This window comes from Leptonotus elevatus, chromosome 2 (assembly GCF_054856555.1).
Source record: "Leptonotus elevatus isolate MCC_2025b chromosome 2, RoL_Lele_1.0, whole genome shotgun sequence".
Taxonomy (NCBI): Eukaryota; Metazoa; Chordata; class Actinopteri; order Syngnathiformes; family Syngnathidae; genus Leptonotus; species Leptonotus elevatus.
In genome coordinates, this window is record NC_141240.1 from 26,451,916 (window position 1) to 26,465,356 (window position 13,441).

Consider the following 13,441-nt stretch of genomic DNA (forward strand, 5'->3'; position numbering starts at 1 on the left):
TAGCTAACTAAAACTAACGAAAAAACAAACAAAAATTCAAAAAACAATTTCGTTAACGAAATAAAATAAAAACGAAAACCAACTGAAACTAAATTTTATGTTTACAAAACTAACTATAATTATAGCAAAAAATGTCCTTCATTTTAGTCTAAGAAATGTAATGCATGAGGCTTTGGGGATGATTTTAAGTAGATTTATTTTCATATTAACCGCAATAAGGACATTTGAAAGTGTGCCACACAAAAGTGACATCATCTAGCAGCAGCCAATAAAAAAGTACCTTCAGATGACGTTGCTCCCATGGTGTTTTTTAAATATTGCGTACAAGTAATACACTTTTTTTTTTACAAACTAAAACAAAATTAAAATTAAGCATTTATTAAATAACTACAACTACTAAAAACTAACAGAATCACCTTGAAAACTAATTAAAACTAATGAAATTTAAAAACCAAAACGAAATAAAAACTAACTAAAATGAAAAAATCCAAAACTATATAATAACCCTGGTGTGGTCAAGGTTTCCTATAGTTCTTAAATTCAAAATTATGGGAAAAAATAGCACATTGTGTTGAAATATCTATATTGCATATGTCCGGCAGATGGCGACAGATCACTAGCAATCATTGGGTGTCGTCATATTGGATTGTGACGTCACCCGGCCTTGTCCCGGAAATAGAGAAACATCAACAATCCCCTAGGCAGGGCGAAGTGTCAAGAGTAGCCAAGCAGCAAGGTAGCAAAACCCAATCAACGGAATATATATAAATATATTTTAATACTGTTTTAGGGTGTAGCCATGTCGATGTTCGGTAAGATATTTGGCGGGGGAGGCAAAGGGAGTAAGGGACCGAGCCCTCAGGAGGCGATCCAGAAACTCCGTGAAACCGAGGAGATGCTAACCAAGAAGCAGGAATTTTTGGAAAAAAAGATTGAACAAGAGCTGCAAACTGCCAAGAAAAACGGCACGAAAAACAAAAGAGGTAAGCTATCCGCTCTCTTTTTCTTCACCAGCATCTTCTCCCTGTTTTAATTAGCTTGCCTTTAATCGTTGCTCGGAGTTAGCATGTTAGCCGAGTTGGCTAGCGTTACATAGCGGCCGTCGTAGCTGTTGGCAGCCTCACCTGGCGACCTAATCTCGTCCCTGGAGGAATGAACGTTCAGGCCGATCACAGTCGATTACATTAGCTTTAGTTTAGCCTGGTGTATATGTAACGAGGTTTTACACGAGCACCGCTTATGTCGGTATTAAGCGAGCATACACACGCGTAGTAGTTTTTAGAGTTCAAACTCGTCTAGTGAGGGACATTACAGAAGACAAAAAATATATATACAAATTGTGTCAGAAAACAGTTAACGAGAGGTAACTGTCCAAAGTAAATGTCATGACTCATAAAGTACTCAAAGTTCAACTCTGATTAGCATACTCAAATAAGTGGTTCACACTGTCAAAATGGGCCATTACCTTCTCATATTCAGTTATTAGACTGAAATACTCGTAGGGACAGGCATTAATTTGATGAAATTCTTATTTGCCCTACTACAATCAAATGTCCATCCATCCGTTTTCAATACTGTTTTGTGATCAGACGTCTTGAAAGTCATTGAATCCATGAGTATACAAACAAGGCCTCATATGGCATTAAAATGTATTAATGTGTTTATTGTAGATGTAGATTAAAAAAAAAAATCTGTCCTCAATATTACTAAAATATATGTTCACAACAATAGCCATAGCTACACACCCAAACAAAAAAGTCAAAAGCTTTGCTTTTTATTTTGAATACAAATAAGAAATCCACAACTTTATGTAGGTATTGTATAGATGCCAAAATGTTTGTATAGTGACAACAATAAATTGTAGACCCGCCAGTCAATCCTCTTGGTTTGTTGTGTGTAAGTCATTGTTTTTCACACTTTTCTAGTTTGCATCACTTTTTGTTACGAGGTGACAAATTGTTCGAGTAGTTATCATGCTTGCCTCAGCATTCTGAAGTTCTGCTTTTCGACTTAAGACTTTGTTTGGGGCGTTTGCACGTTTTCCTTGATTGTGTTGGTTTTCTGCTGATACCCCGACCTCCTCCCACATTACAAAAACATGCATGTTCAGTTCATTGAAGACCCTATATTGCCTATAAGTGAAAGGGAGTTTGGCTGGCTGTCTATATGCTCTGCAATTGATTAGCGAGCTGTCCTCACTACTTGTCCAAACGTAGTCATCTGGGGTAGGTTCTAGCTCACCCACGACTCTAATGATGACAAGCGTTATTATTTGGTAGAATAACCGAAAGTGACGCATCAGTAGAACAACATAATGAAATGTGGTCATGAAGTGGATTTAAACATCGACATATTCAGGATTTCCCCCAGCGTTTTATTTACCCGGCGGCCCACCGGACTTTCCTTGCGCTCCCACTAGGCAAAAAAGTAAAACTATTCATCCTTTGTTAGTTATTATTAATTATTATGACAGTGTTATTAAAGAGTTATTATTATTAGTTATCTGGTTCGGATGCCTCCTGGACGCCTCCCTGGGGAGGTGTTCCGGGCATGTCCCACCGGCAGGAGGCCCCGGGGACGACCCAGGACACGCTGGAGAGACTACATCTCTCGGCTGGCCTGGGAACGCCTTGGGATCCCGTCGGAGGAGCTGGCTGAAGTGGCTGGGGAGAGGGAAGTCTGGGCTTCCCTGCTAAAGCTGCTGCCCCCGCGACCCGACCCCGGATAAGCGGTAGATGATGGATAGAAGATTATTAAAAATTAGGGGCGACAGGCAATTACAATTTTTAATCGTATGACACTAGTTAACTCACGATTAATCACAAATTTAATATCTGTTTTAAATATACAATGACAATTTTTTTTAGGTTTTCATACTCTTGTTAGCAAAAGTTTTAGAAAACGATTTTGTTTTCTTTATTTTATTCTTGTTTTTAAAGTTTCCTGTTAATGTGTTTTAACATTGTCAATGTATGTGCTTTTAATATTTTTTTTTCTTGTAAACTACTTTTGAAATGTGTTATGGACATAAAACTGCCTTGCCTTTGAAGACACTTGACTCATAACGAAGAGGGAATATATGGAATATTGTCATTTGTGATAAGGACAAAATTGTTGGTGAAAGAAAAAGTAACAATCAATCAATAAAATAAATTGAATCTGAAAAAAATATTAATGAATACAAATGTAGTGAAAATGATCAATGTAAATCAAACTGTTTTTTTTTTGTTTTTTGTGGTGCAGCAAATTATCATTACATTTTTGTATATATATTTTGCTCCACTATTCTAGAGCAAAGTGCTCAAACATCTTCAAAAGTGTACCGCTTATTAGGCCTTTGAGATCGTCCTATAATTATATGAATATTTCAATATCCATTTGGGGCTTTTTCCAATCTCGTCAACATCCAGCTGCTTCAACATGAACAAGCACTATCTTGTTGCATATTGTATTGATCATTACACACTTGGCACGTGATGTTTTCCTTTTCTTTTTTTTAAGACAAAGACACGTTTGTGCATCTGTCATAGAATTCTATTCTGCATTCATGTTTTAGCGCTGATGCATTATTCTGGCCCCCTCTCCTTTCTGTAGCGGCTCTGCAGGCTTTGAAAAGAAAGAAGCGCTACGAGAAGCAGCTGAGCCAGATCGATGGCACGTTGTCCACCATCGAGTTCCAGAGAGAAGCTCTGGAGAACGCCAACACCAACACCGAAGTGCTGAAGAACATGGGCTTTGCTGCCAAGGCCATGAAGTCTGCCCATGAAAACATGTGAGCGAGCACATATTTGGATGGATGGATGGGATATAATTGTTTATTTGTTCTCATTACGTACAGTTAGACGTGCGTGCATACCAGAGGGGGGCAGCACAGTATGTCTAATATGTGCACCCACGTATAAAAAAAGTTACGATTTTAATTTATTTAGTGAGTGCTGCTTCTGTAACTGCGCTCAATAGACTTGAATTTGAGAGTTTTCGCGTCTTAAAGCGTTTGAGTGCAAATGGAGTGTGCCCGCCTAAAGACTACCAATATGACCTCCACTGTGGTGCAGTTCTGCCATTGTTCAGTGCAGCGCGAGTAAGGAAATAGGAGTTCACCACATAAACATAAAGTAATTGACGGTTAATGTAACAAATTGACACTGTAACTGAAAGATATAGTTTGAATTAGCCGTGGTAGTTCAAAAAAAAATGTCCTTGGCCTTAAAATTGAATGATAACTTATCTGATTAATCACGGCTGAAACTTGTGGAGGGGTGTCAAGTCACGCGGCGAGCCACAACCTTTCCAGTCATCTTATGTCACCCTCGGTGAACCAGGAAATGGCCTGTTAGCATGCCGCTCGACCTTGGTGGAGATCTGGTTCCCATTCTTGTTTACCGGGTACATGCATTTTATTAGACAAACACAAATTATAATTAATATATTGAATATTCCACAAATGAAACCTGAACTACGTTGTTGCGGAACGGAACTGGAACTGAGAAGACAAACGGCAGCCTATGGCTGAAAGAATAAGCAATAAACTGCCAATTGCAACAAACTAAAATAAATGCAGCCTTCTGATTGTCGTAGGGCATATGAGTGTGTCATCATGGGAAAGTAGAAAGACAAAGTATTGTAAAACAGTTCTGCCCGAGTGTTATGAGTCCAACAAATATGTTATTTTATTCATTATAGCAGTGTGTATGTTGTTATTGAAATTTAGCGTCTCTTTAATTAATACAGTGAATGGATAATGTCGATGTATCACATCTAAATGACTGTCCATGTTTGTTGTCACAAGGCGGAAGAAATGAATGACGAAGTATGCAAGTCATGCCGGCCCGTTAAACTTTTGCAAAACAAGTAAATAAAGTGCTATGCAGTCAAAATGGCTCCTCGGAAAAGGGAAACGGTTTAAGGGAGCAGTAGGAAGGACTTGCCAATAGATGACTGGGAAAGATCGGTGCTCTTCTTCACACATTTGTTGTTTTCCCTAGAAACGCTCACTGGTGATTGCTTGAGCGAGGCAATCAAAAATGAGTAAAATGATCCAAAAATAATTGTAGCAAATTAATATGAAATCACAATGTGACACTGCATTTTATGGTTTACTTATTTTTAACAGAAAGACAAATTTCCCTGGGTTGATGTGCCAAAATGCAACAAATGAATTAGAAAAGAAACAGACATAAAAATAAAAATAAACATGTGAGTCATAAAATTGTACAGGAGGGCGGGGCTGATCATTAATTGCTTGGTCACTGGCTCTTTTTTACTATTGTTGTTATGTAATTATTGCTGAGCTATACTGTACTCTATGCAGACCGTTATTTAGATGGCAACTACAGTGGGGTACAAAAAAAAAAGTATTTGGCTAAAATCCAATTGGAAGTCTATGATAAATTGGCCAAATACTTTTTTGCCCCACTGTATATGTAACTATGTACACATTAGTTTTCTTCATCTGTTATTAACATCAGTTGAACTTATATAGATGTAACTTTAACATTAGGGAAGCGAAAGTAGTATGTATCACGTGTAATATAAATTTGAGGTGGGGGTGGAATTCAATATGTTTTCTTCTTCCCAGTCCTTTTTCAGAGCAGCGCATGCGGAGATTTGCAGTTAGCACTGATGTTTGGCTTCTTAGATAAATGAGATGTTTTATTTTGGCCTGCTCAAAAACAAACATCAAATGAGTATTTCCCCATGTTATTATGGAAGACTTTTTCAATGGAGCAGCTGTAGTCCTCCCCGCCTTTTCAACTCCATAGTTAAAGGAAATTCTTTTTTTCTTTAACCACAAACTGTTTAAAAAAAAAAAAAGTACAACTTAGTTTTGGAGCTACAAAAAATTTAAGAAAAATCAACATGTCTGTCGCGAGTTCACATACGTTTCCACTCGTTGTTGTTTTAGGGACATCGACAAGGTGGACGACCTGATGCAGGACATAACCGAGCAGCAGGAGTTGGCTCAAGAAATTTCGGACGCCATCTCGAAACCTGTTGGCTTTGGAGAAGATCTGGATGAGGTGGGAAGCGAGTCTCGGCGGCGGGCAAACATTCGTGGTTTAATTACACTTTGAATGGGACCTATTCAGGGAAACAGTGAATGCACTCTTGACAAGTCACAGTCAGATGATTTGACATGACGCATATCCTAATTATGTCCATTGAGGGGGGGGAAAAAATCGAAGTAGTTACTTGAACCCTGCAGGGTACTACATCCATCTTAAAACATGCTGATTGATGTTGCTAATATTTAGTGTCGCTGGTTGTCTTCATCAGGATGAACTTCTTGCTGAGCTCGAGGAGCTGGAACAAGAAGAGCTGGATAAAAATATGCTGGACGTCGGATCAGAGGAGATCAACCTTCCCAACGTGCCTTCCACTTCATTACCTTCCAGACCCGGTGAGGCCTATTCAAATGAGCTTGTTTTTATTTAAATGCGACAAAGAAAGATACCCGTTGAGATGAGCAATCATTTTCAAGTGTTCGGGCCAAAACAGTTACCACTTTGAACATTTTAAAAATAGCACAGAGGCACCAATATGACATACTTTTTCTGATAGCAAGGTCTGAGAGCCACAATATTGTCATAAACACCTTGCATTTTTCATCTAGTTTTAGTTCCTGAGATGTATTTTTGTTGTTCATTTGAGAATCTCCTATTTCTCTCGTACCCAAGCGGCAAAGAAAGACGAGGACGAGGACGATATGGGCGACCTGAAGCGCTGGGGGATGGAAGCCATATAAATGCATCACGCGACGCATCTTGCTTACCTGTATCACAGACGGAGCTGAGAAGAAGAAAGAAGGCACGAATGGACTGATAAGATGTTGTGTGTTTGTGTTGGAAGAAATCACCTGAACTCAATTTAACACTCCTCCCCTTCCCCCGCCCCCCAAAAGCTGAAATGTTGTAGTCTTTCTTTACCCAAGTCTTCGATTTTCCGACGTTTGCTCTCCACTTAGAGGCTTGCCAATGGTGGGTGTGTCTCATACAGCAAAGTCACTATTATTTTATGAGAACTGCCGCTGAGAGTTCATGTCAGAGTGTGGCACGACTCCTGTAAACTGTCCGTACACTTTTCATTTTCATAGCTTGTGTATACAAAAAGAGATGCTGCAGGGTGAAGTTATGATGGGGTCTCCATTGATTTCAATTTTAAACCCCATGATCCAAGCCAATCTGTGTGTTTGCACCGATCCTTAAAACACACACACACACCTGCTCACCAGTGCTTAGTTATTTGCTGTAAATATTCAACGTGTCTCTTTTTCTACTATGAACATTTCTGCTGTCGCTGAGAGCCCAGTTCGGTTATGGAAAGCATGCAACAAAAAGTGAGTTGTCAGCAAACACAAAAGGCATGACAAGAAGAGGAACAAGTTCAGAGCATTTCAACACTTTCACACTGATTTGGGTCTTCTCACTATTAAGGTCTAGGTTTCAAATGTTATAATGTTAGAGTGATACTAATAACATCTATGGTCACATTTCAATTGTATCCACAAATGTCTATTGTGTCTTTAACATTGGTTACATTTTGTTTTGGAGTTCAAAAGTGTTTTACAGTTTCAAATTCATGATGTAGATTTTTTTACATTGTCGGGGAAACACACTAGAATTACAGATGGGCAAGCGTGGATGCATTTCAATCTTTTATTTATCCAGATAAGAATATTATTTGAAAATTCATTAAAAGAAGACAATTCTTGTATTTGTGTGATCTGTCGTTCTTTTTAACCTGTATTTTGATTGTGGCTAAGTCACGACTGTTTTATTATAGTCTAAAGAATTGTAACGGGTTGGTTTGCGGTGTTAGGCACAATCTTGTATCATTTGTCTAGAATGAATTCCTGAATGAACATGAAATGACTGACAAATACTGATAGGCCGACAGCCACTTGGAAATTTAACATCAATGATAGTTTGTGCTATGATCCATGGTCGATATGTATAGGAAAAAACAGTTTAAAAAACTAAAAGTCATATTTTTGGACTCGCTGAACAGCGACGTCGCATCCAAGTGACGTCATGTAACGCTGACGCATGCGCACTCCACCTCTATCGCTGACGCAAGATACTGCCGTGTAGAACCGATCGACAAGCAAAAAGTAGCCAGGTTTTTAGCCCCCGGTCCATTCGTAAAAATGTCCGGAGACGAGGTAGGTCATCCCGCTTCCTTGTCTGTCACACACTTGATTTTGTAGACATTTTAGGGTGAAATATGTGAGTTGAGGGATCAGATAGGAGATGAGGATGACTTTGGGCCTCGGCACCCCTCCCCGTCTCTAGTTGGTCTCACATGGCTGGTGTCGAGCTAACAACGGTGCGATAACGCAAAAAAAAAAAAAAACCGCGGCGATTGCGACTATATTGCTATATCACACACCACATCACTGTGCTGTAAGATACGTTCCACGATGGTTTATCAATAGGACTTGTCACCGCTGCTGGAGAACTTAAACTGAACGGAAATGTGTAATGAGTGAGGTTAGTTAGCATTAGCATTCGCCTTAGTGTTCCACATCTTGAACAACTAAATATTGTTTTTCCTGTGTCGAACTGCAGGCTTTGCTGCTTTCAAATAAATACATGTAAATAACAGAAAGTAACAGAAGATAGCTTATGTAATAAATGAGGTTTTTGTGCATTTAGGTGACTGCATGTAAAATACTGTAAACGAAAATACTGTGAGATTAAATTTGGAGAACCACGAGAATATAGTCGTATTTACTATAATATTGTTGAAATTGTTGAGGGTAGTGACGTAACATTACGTTGACGAAGTTCTAGTTAAATGTGAAAATACAGCTGTAAATTCGTGATATAATTGTGAATAAAGTGTGAACTGTATACTTTTGCTAAAATAAGGTATTTTTTTAACCACAAAAGGGTTAGCTTTTATAAGTATACCCTTGTAACATCTGGAAAAACAAGAATACAATTATGATTAAAAAATACACGGCCAATTAATTCAAATACCGCTGGCGTCTGGCCGAAACCTCCAGTAACAATTTGGTAAATTTCATATTTTTTTCAAAAAGGTATGCTATTATTCAGTGTTATTTAAGAAATGATTGACCCATCAAAAGTGTTGTTGTGGCTTGGTCTCTTTGATGATGTAATGTTAATTGTTGAAAATGTCATTTTTGGGGTCTCCTGAAAAGTGACTATTTTGGAGGTACAAGGTTTTGGCCCAACGCCAGTGATGTATAATGAATTAGAACTTCTTTTTGGTCCCTTAACACTTTAGAACGGGTAACGATATGAATTACAGGCAGAACATTTGACAATAAGTTGTATTTGTTTTAACTTTACAACTTTGTTGTTGTTGGGGCGGGAGGCAGATTGAATGTCACAATTTTTGTCTTATGTAGAAATTTGTGTGCATATGGGAGGGGGTGGGGGATGGGTCAATCGACAAAAAAAAGAAGCCAATTTTTTAAAGTGCTAATATAGTCGGATTAAATTGTCCAGGCCTTAATAATGTCATTACACAAGAATCAAATATCGCTGAAAACATTGTCATTAATTCTAATTCTTACTTGTCTGCTTCAGATGATTTTCGATCCCAATATGACCAAGAAAAAGAAGAAGAAGAAGAAGCCCTTCATGCTTGATGAGGAAGGAGACGGAGTGGGAGGAGAAGAGGTGAAAGAGGTGGAGGTGAAGGAAGCAGAACCGGAGGCTAGTGAGGATAAGGACTTCGAGATCGATGAAGATGACGTCAGAAAGAAAGGTTAGAATTTTGTGTATGTGTGTGCTTCAACGATAAAGCACACTAGCACACCAAGCCCCGAATCTTATGACTTGAATCCAGAATAACCATGGTTACATTCTTATTTCCCAGAAACATCTGACGGTTTGAATGACCTGAACTTCTTCAACCAGAAGAAAAAGAAAAAGAAACCCAAAAAGGTGTTTGACAATGACCTTGAGGAGGGGATGAAAGTAAGCAACATCTGTCTTTTTTGCACCTTTTTTAAAAATGATTTGCCGCGAGTGTTGCAAGTGCATCTTTTTTGTTGTTGCAATTTTAAACTAGTTTTCCTTGTTCATTCAAACCAGGAGCTTAAAATTGAGGGAGAACAGAGTGATGTTGTGGACGAGGACAACCTGGACCTGATGCTTCCTGCCAAAAAGAAGAAGGCCAAAAAAGTCGATTTTGATGAAGGAGAGCTTCTTGAAAAGGATGATGGTAATTAGTTTATCATTTCAAGAAAGGGAACTTAATACTAATCATGCACATCAGGAAGGCCACAGATCCATCCAAATCACAGACTTTATTATTAATATGCATGCATAAGAGGGCACATTTCAGGCATGTCTGACTGATAAATTAATGCTGAAAAATATATGTATACAATATATGTCTGAAGACACTAAATAAATGCATCTGATACAAGAGCGGTATCTACGATTTTACATTTTTGGTTATTACTGTCATCTTTATTGTCTTAATGTTGGAGCTGGTCGGCAATGATAACCCAGAGTTACATGGAAATAGGGTTGTTAGACGTAAAGTATTTACCCTTAGAAGAGAAACCTGCACAATTTATCTCCTACATTTTTGGATGAGTAAATTAATTCTGTAGATTTTTTTTTTTTCAATTTTTGTTCCTACTATTACTATTGCGTGACAATGATTTTATTTATTTATTATCTCGAGCCTTTCTTTGTCAGTTTGATGACACGTAAAGCATCCCTCGTACCCTAAATGGTGCTCTTTGAATGAAAATGTGTAGTAGTAATTACAATATTTTCTGTATGCATTATATATTAGCATGTATCGAGGCAATTGTGTTTGTGTGTTATCCAGCACTGGAAGACGATGAGGGGAAAAACAATGATGGCATTTCATTCAGCTCCACCACAGGACCAGCCTGGGCCGGCTCGGAAAGAGACTACACGTATGATGAGGTAACAGCACATACCTGCATGCGCACGCACACACACACACACACACACACACACACACACACACACACACACACACACACACACACACATAAAAGAAAGCCTTCCAAAGACATTTTATTGTAATTTTTACTGAAAACGTTGCCCACTGTCATCATGACAGAACAGTAGTATTCTGGTACAGACAATTGATATTTACACACTTATTTGGGATTGTTTTACACTTAAAAAATAAGAAAAAAGGTGTCTACTGAAAATCATAACTAACAGCACAAATAGTAAGACAATAAACACGTGAGATCAAGAAAAGCCTGGCAAGTAAAGCGCTGGGGGTGGGAACCCTGTTGTATAAAGGGAATTGACTCAATCAACTCATTTTATTGTGCAACAATGGTCTCTCAGCTCCTGAACAGAGTTTTCAACATCATGAGGGAAAAGAACCCCGACATGGTGGCGGGAGAGAAGAGGAAGTTTGTGATGAAGCCCCCTCAGGTGGTGCGAGTGGGGACCAAAAAGACCTCCTTTGTCAACTTCACAGATATTTGCAAACTGTGAGTCTCCGTTCAGTCTAAACCTTACGCGTACCCGCCCATTTTTCATCCTGTACAAAGACCCCAAATGTACCTTTTATGTTCATTTAATCACAGGTTGCATCGTCAGCCCAAACATCTCCTCGCCTTTCTATTGGCTGAGCTTGGAACAAGGTCAGCGTCTACACTTGCAGTGTTTATTTCACATGTATTGCCAGTTCAAATTGTAAATCTAAAACACCATGTCATTTCAGCGGTTCCATTGACGGTAATAACCAGCTTGTGATCAAAGGAAGATTTCAACAGAAACAGATAGAAAACGTCTTGAGGAGATATATTAGTAAGTAAAATGATCACATCACTGTCCCACTGCAATACATGAGATGCTTTCGTGTGGGTTTTTTTTTTGTTCTGTACTTGGGGTCACGATATTGGCCAAAAAATAAATTGGTTTCTTGAGGAATGTATGTCCTCTTCCTGTTAAGGGCCAAAAGAAACTAAATGGCATTCCATAAAAGGTAGAGCTCTAATCCTCTTGTGTGTGGGAGTGCATAAGAAAATCCTAGAAGTGGTTACATGTTTAAAAATGGACCTAAACCATAAGTACGAACATTCAGATTTACAACAGACAAAAAAATTGTTTACAATAATTCTACCGAATCTCTTTATTGACACATGTTCAGTGCACAGTGTACTGTTATACTTGTATTCATCCATTCAAAAAGCAAACAAAAAAACATTGTGGCTCTCCTTTGCCAAATATTCAATAATTATCAGGTCCTGTTTGTCTGTTGACCACATTGTAAGAATGTCTGGTTGAAATACGCCGTGCTCATCTCATTTTGTGTCCCCCCTATCCCACAGAGGAGTATGTGACGTGTCACACGTGCCGCTCCCCTGAAACCATCCTGCAGAAAGACACCCGCCTCTATTTCCTGCAGTGCGAGACGTGCCACTCGCGCTGTTCCGTCGCTAGCATCAAGACCGGTTTCCAGGCCGTGACGGGCAAGAGGGCGCAGCTCCGCGCCAAAGCCAACTGAAAGGCCATCGCGAATGGGTTTGCCTCCTCCTTGCTTCTCCTGGCTTCCCCTCTCTCCTCGTCAGAAGGGTCAAGGCTGCGGCAGGAAGCTTCCTCCATAATGATAAAGGACTTAATGCATTGAAGTGCAGGTGGATTGGGTCGATTACAGTGTGCTGCCCCCACGTGGGCGGGAGGCCAGATTTCTGCCATCTACATTTTCGACTGCATTTGGATTTTGACCCTCTACATTTTTGCTGTAATTGTTGATTCCTGCAATAAAATCTGATTTATCAAAAGTTGAATTTTCCATGTTCTGTCCTCTCAGTTTCATGCAGCAGTTGAGATTCAAATTATGGTCTTTGTTGAAGCAGACTTGTGTCGTGTGTGTATTTAAAAGTGATAAGGTGAAAAAATAACCACTCCATTTGTGAAGGTAATTTGGTACACAACGCTTTATTATGTTGTAGTTACTATAAAAGCTTCCAAAAATTATTTGGTGTGCTGACTGTTAAAATATTGCTACATATGCGTCTAGGGTTTGTCATTACAGATGGCTAGGATTCATTTGCAAATATTTACTATATGAATTCCGTTGCCAATATTGGTCACTGAATTTTAGACAAAGCCTATAGGCCTACACATGAATGGCAAAAAAATACGTATTGTTTTTCCTTGGTTAAAGATGTTGCATATATCTGCGTTTTGATTTTGACTAGGCACTTACGTCTACCTAAACTCCAACTATTATAAATTCAGTTACGAGTAGTCAGAAGGACGTTATTACAGTATTCATTTCGTATAGTTAAACTGTTGGTGATAATAAAATGTTGAATCCGCTTTCCGTAGCAACAAAACTGCCACTTGACGTGGTTTGAGTTAAACGAAATAGCATTTTAATGTCAAGTTTTAATACCGGAAGTGATCCGTCATTTGCTAATCTCTGATTGGCTTGTCTTAGGCTGTCAGCGGCCTGG

The 13,441-nt window shown here is 38.9% G+C and overlaps 2 protein-coding genes across 2 annotated transcripts; both read left to right on the forward strand.

The window, feature by feature from the left end:
• Nucleotides 1-658: 658 nt before the first annotated feature.
• LOC147179392 (charged multivesicular body protein 4c-like) lies at nt 659-7,713 on the forward strand. The gene is made up of 5 exons (XM_086069850.1): nt 659-983; nt 3,595-3,772; nt 5,906-6,020; nt 6,277-6,400; nt 6,678-7,713. Exons 1-5 carry the CDS (start codon nt 800-802, stop codon nt 6,743-6,745), a joined length of 669 nt encoding a protein of 222 aa, XP_085925976.1. The 5' UTR covers nt 659-799; the 3' UTR covers nt 6,746-7,713.
• Nucleotides 7,714-8,012: 299 nt separating this feature from the next.
• Nucleotides 8,013-12,769, forward strand: eif2s2 (eukaryotic translation initiation factor 2, subunit 2 beta). Its single transcript, XM_086066915.1, has 9 exons — nt 8,013-8,161; nt 9,558-9,738; nt 9,850-9,950; nt 10,068-10,197; nt 10,819-10,919; nt 11,319-11,467; nt 11,564-11,620; nt 11,701-11,786; nt 12,311-12,769. The coding sequence occupies exons 1-9, from the start codon at nt 8,147-8,149 to the stop codon at nt 12,484-12,486; spliced, it is 996 nt and encodes a 331-aa protein (XP_085923041.1). The 5' UTR covers nt 8,013-8,146; the 3' UTR covers nt 12,487-12,769.
• The last annotated feature ends 672 nt before the right edge of the window (nt 12,770-13,441 follow it).

Bases quoted from the DNA above. Each gene is read 5' to 3' on its own strand.
- LOC147179392 (XM_086069850.1), top strand. From the start codon at position 800: ATGTCGATGTTCGGTAAGATATTTGGCGGGGGAGGCAAAGGGAGTAAG. The intron at 984-3,594 runs GTAAGCTATCCG...TCCTTTCTGTAG, and splicing joins CGGCACGAAAAACAAAAGAG to CGGCTCTGCAGGCTTTGAAA. The intron at 6,021-6,276 runs GTGGGAAGCGAG...TGTCTTCATCAG, and splicing joins TTGGAGAAGATCTGGATGAG to GATGAACTTCTTGCTGAGCT.
- eif2s2 (XM_086066915.1), top strand. The intron at 10,198-10,818 runs GTAATTAGTTTA...TGTGTTATCCAG, and splicing joins GCTTCTTGAAAAGGATGATG to CACTGGAAGACGATGAGGGG. The intron at 11,787-12,310 runs GTAAGTAAAATG...CCTATCCCACAG, and splicing joins CGTCTTGAGGAGATATATTA to AGGAGTATGTGACGTGTCAC.